The sequence below is a fragment of the Stegastes partitus genome, unplaced genomic scaffold, assembly GCF_000690725.1.
Source record: "Stegastes partitus isolate 25-593 unplaced genomic scaffold, Stegastes_partitus-1.0.2 Scaffold0, whole genome shotgun sequence".
NCBI classification, from domain to species: domain Eukaryota; kingdom Metazoa; phylum Chordata; class Actinopteri; family Pomacentridae; genus Stegastes; species Stegastes partitus.
The window spans coordinates 1,414,144-1,415,758 of NW_007577731.1; the positions used below are offsets into that span (position 1 = coordinate 1,414,144).

Consider the following 1,615-nt stretch of genomic DNA (forward strand, 5'->3'; position numbering starts at 1 on the left):
TTTTCTTTTATGGATTCATTATTGATTAATATTGCTTTATTTTGCCACATTATTTATTATTTATTTTTTTTATTCTTCTTTTTATTTCCATTCTTATTTTATCATTCTTTTATTGATTTATTTTTGTAATTTGGTGCTCTCACTGCTCCATATTATACTGCCCAAGACATTAACACCATTGCTTGGCCAGTTTAACCGCGCTGTGTGAATATCATCCTGCACTGCTGTTCACAAGCAAACCAACTATTTTCAGTAAAAAACAAAACAAAACACAGAGAGCAAGAAAGAAGGAACAGAAAGTGTTGAGTGATGCTCTTTGTGACCTCAGGGCCGCCTCCGACCACAGCGTGGACAACAGCACAGCGATGCTTCACGAGTGGCTCAGAGGAGTCCAGCACCGGTACCACTCTGTGGAGTGGAGGCCCACGGAGCAGCCGAGGTGAATAAAAACCCTCCATGTGTTCACAAGTCTGATGCTGTTTAGTGGGACGATAACAAACCTGCCTGATGTCCTGTGATCCTGAAACCTTTAGTACGCTCCTAGAAGTGGAACAGCCTCATAAACCTTATCCGTTTCCTGACCGTAGCCTCAGTGGAGGAAGCTTTTGGCTTGCAATAGAAATGACTTTTGAAAAAGTTCTTCAACTAATTGTTTGTGGAGTTTGGTTCCATTTTAAAGGGCTACAAGGTGGCTTGATGGTTGGCACTGCTGCCACACAGGATCCCCATTTCCTTAAATATACAAGACCAGTGCCTAAAACTTGCATTAATATCTTTAGTATCATTCAATATAGCTCCATAATCGACCCCTGGAATCCTTTTTTGAGTTATGAAAGGTTTCTCCAGAAACCTCTTCTCTGAACTGAGCTGCTAAAGGTTCCTCCTGGAGCTCCCCAAGCAAAACCCCAAGAGTTCCTCGAGGTTCCTCCTGATTCTAAGAGAGGATTGTGTCTCTCAGCTCTTTTGCAGACGAGGAAGGACCCAAACACTGGCCCGACTCTCGGTTTGTCCATGTGATGAAGCTGAGGCAGGCGGCACTCAGAGCGGCCAGACGGCTGTGGACCGACTACATCCTGGTGAGACGGTCAAACACAGGAACTGTCTGATTATCCATCTGTCATCTGTTAATGTTTCCTCTCCGTCCATCAGTTTGTGGACAGCGACAACTTGCTCACTAACCGCCAGGTGCTGACTGACATGATGGCGGAGAACCTGACGGTTGTGGCTCCCATGTTGGAATCAAAGAGCCTCTACTCCAACTTCTGGTGCGGTGTGACTCCTGAGGTAACCACAACAAGCTGCGGTGCATCATTTGTGCGGTGAATCTACTGAAAACTGTAGGAAAGCAACCGTTCTTCATCTTCAAATGCACGTGTAGGGCTACTACAGGCGAACCCCCGAGTACATCCCCATCCGTAAGTGGAGGCGGCGGGGCTGCTTCGCCGTCCCCATGGTCTACTCCACCTTCCTGCTGGACCTGAGGCGCAGAGCCAGCAGAGACTTGGCCTTCTACCCTCCTCACCCCCAGTACCCACACCACCTGGACGACATCATGGCGTTTGCTTTCTCTGCACGACAAGCAGGTCAGACCTTCGTCAATCTGAGATGCAAAAGA

General features: G+C 47.1%; 1 protein-coding gene across 1 annotated transcript in view; it reads left to right on the plus strand.

Moving 5' to 3' along the window:
- colgalt2a (collagen beta(1-O)galactosyltransferase 2a) overlaps nucleotides 1–1,615 on the plus strand; it is a 6,915-nt gene that overhangs the window by 2,152 nt on the left and 3,148 nt on the right. Inside the window, exons 2-5 of the mRNA XM_008296503.1 lie at nucleotides 329–439; nucleotides 959–1,076; nucleotides 1,150–1,284; nucleotides 1,379–1,607. Coding sequence (XP_008294725.1) covers nucleotides 329–439; nucleotides 959–1,076; nucleotides 1,150–1,284; nucleotides 1,379–1,607 — 593 coding nt within the window. The remainder of the gene's footprint in view (nucleotides 1–328; nucleotides 440–958; nucleotides 1,077–1,149; nucleotides 1,285–1,378; nucleotides 1,608–1,615) is intronic.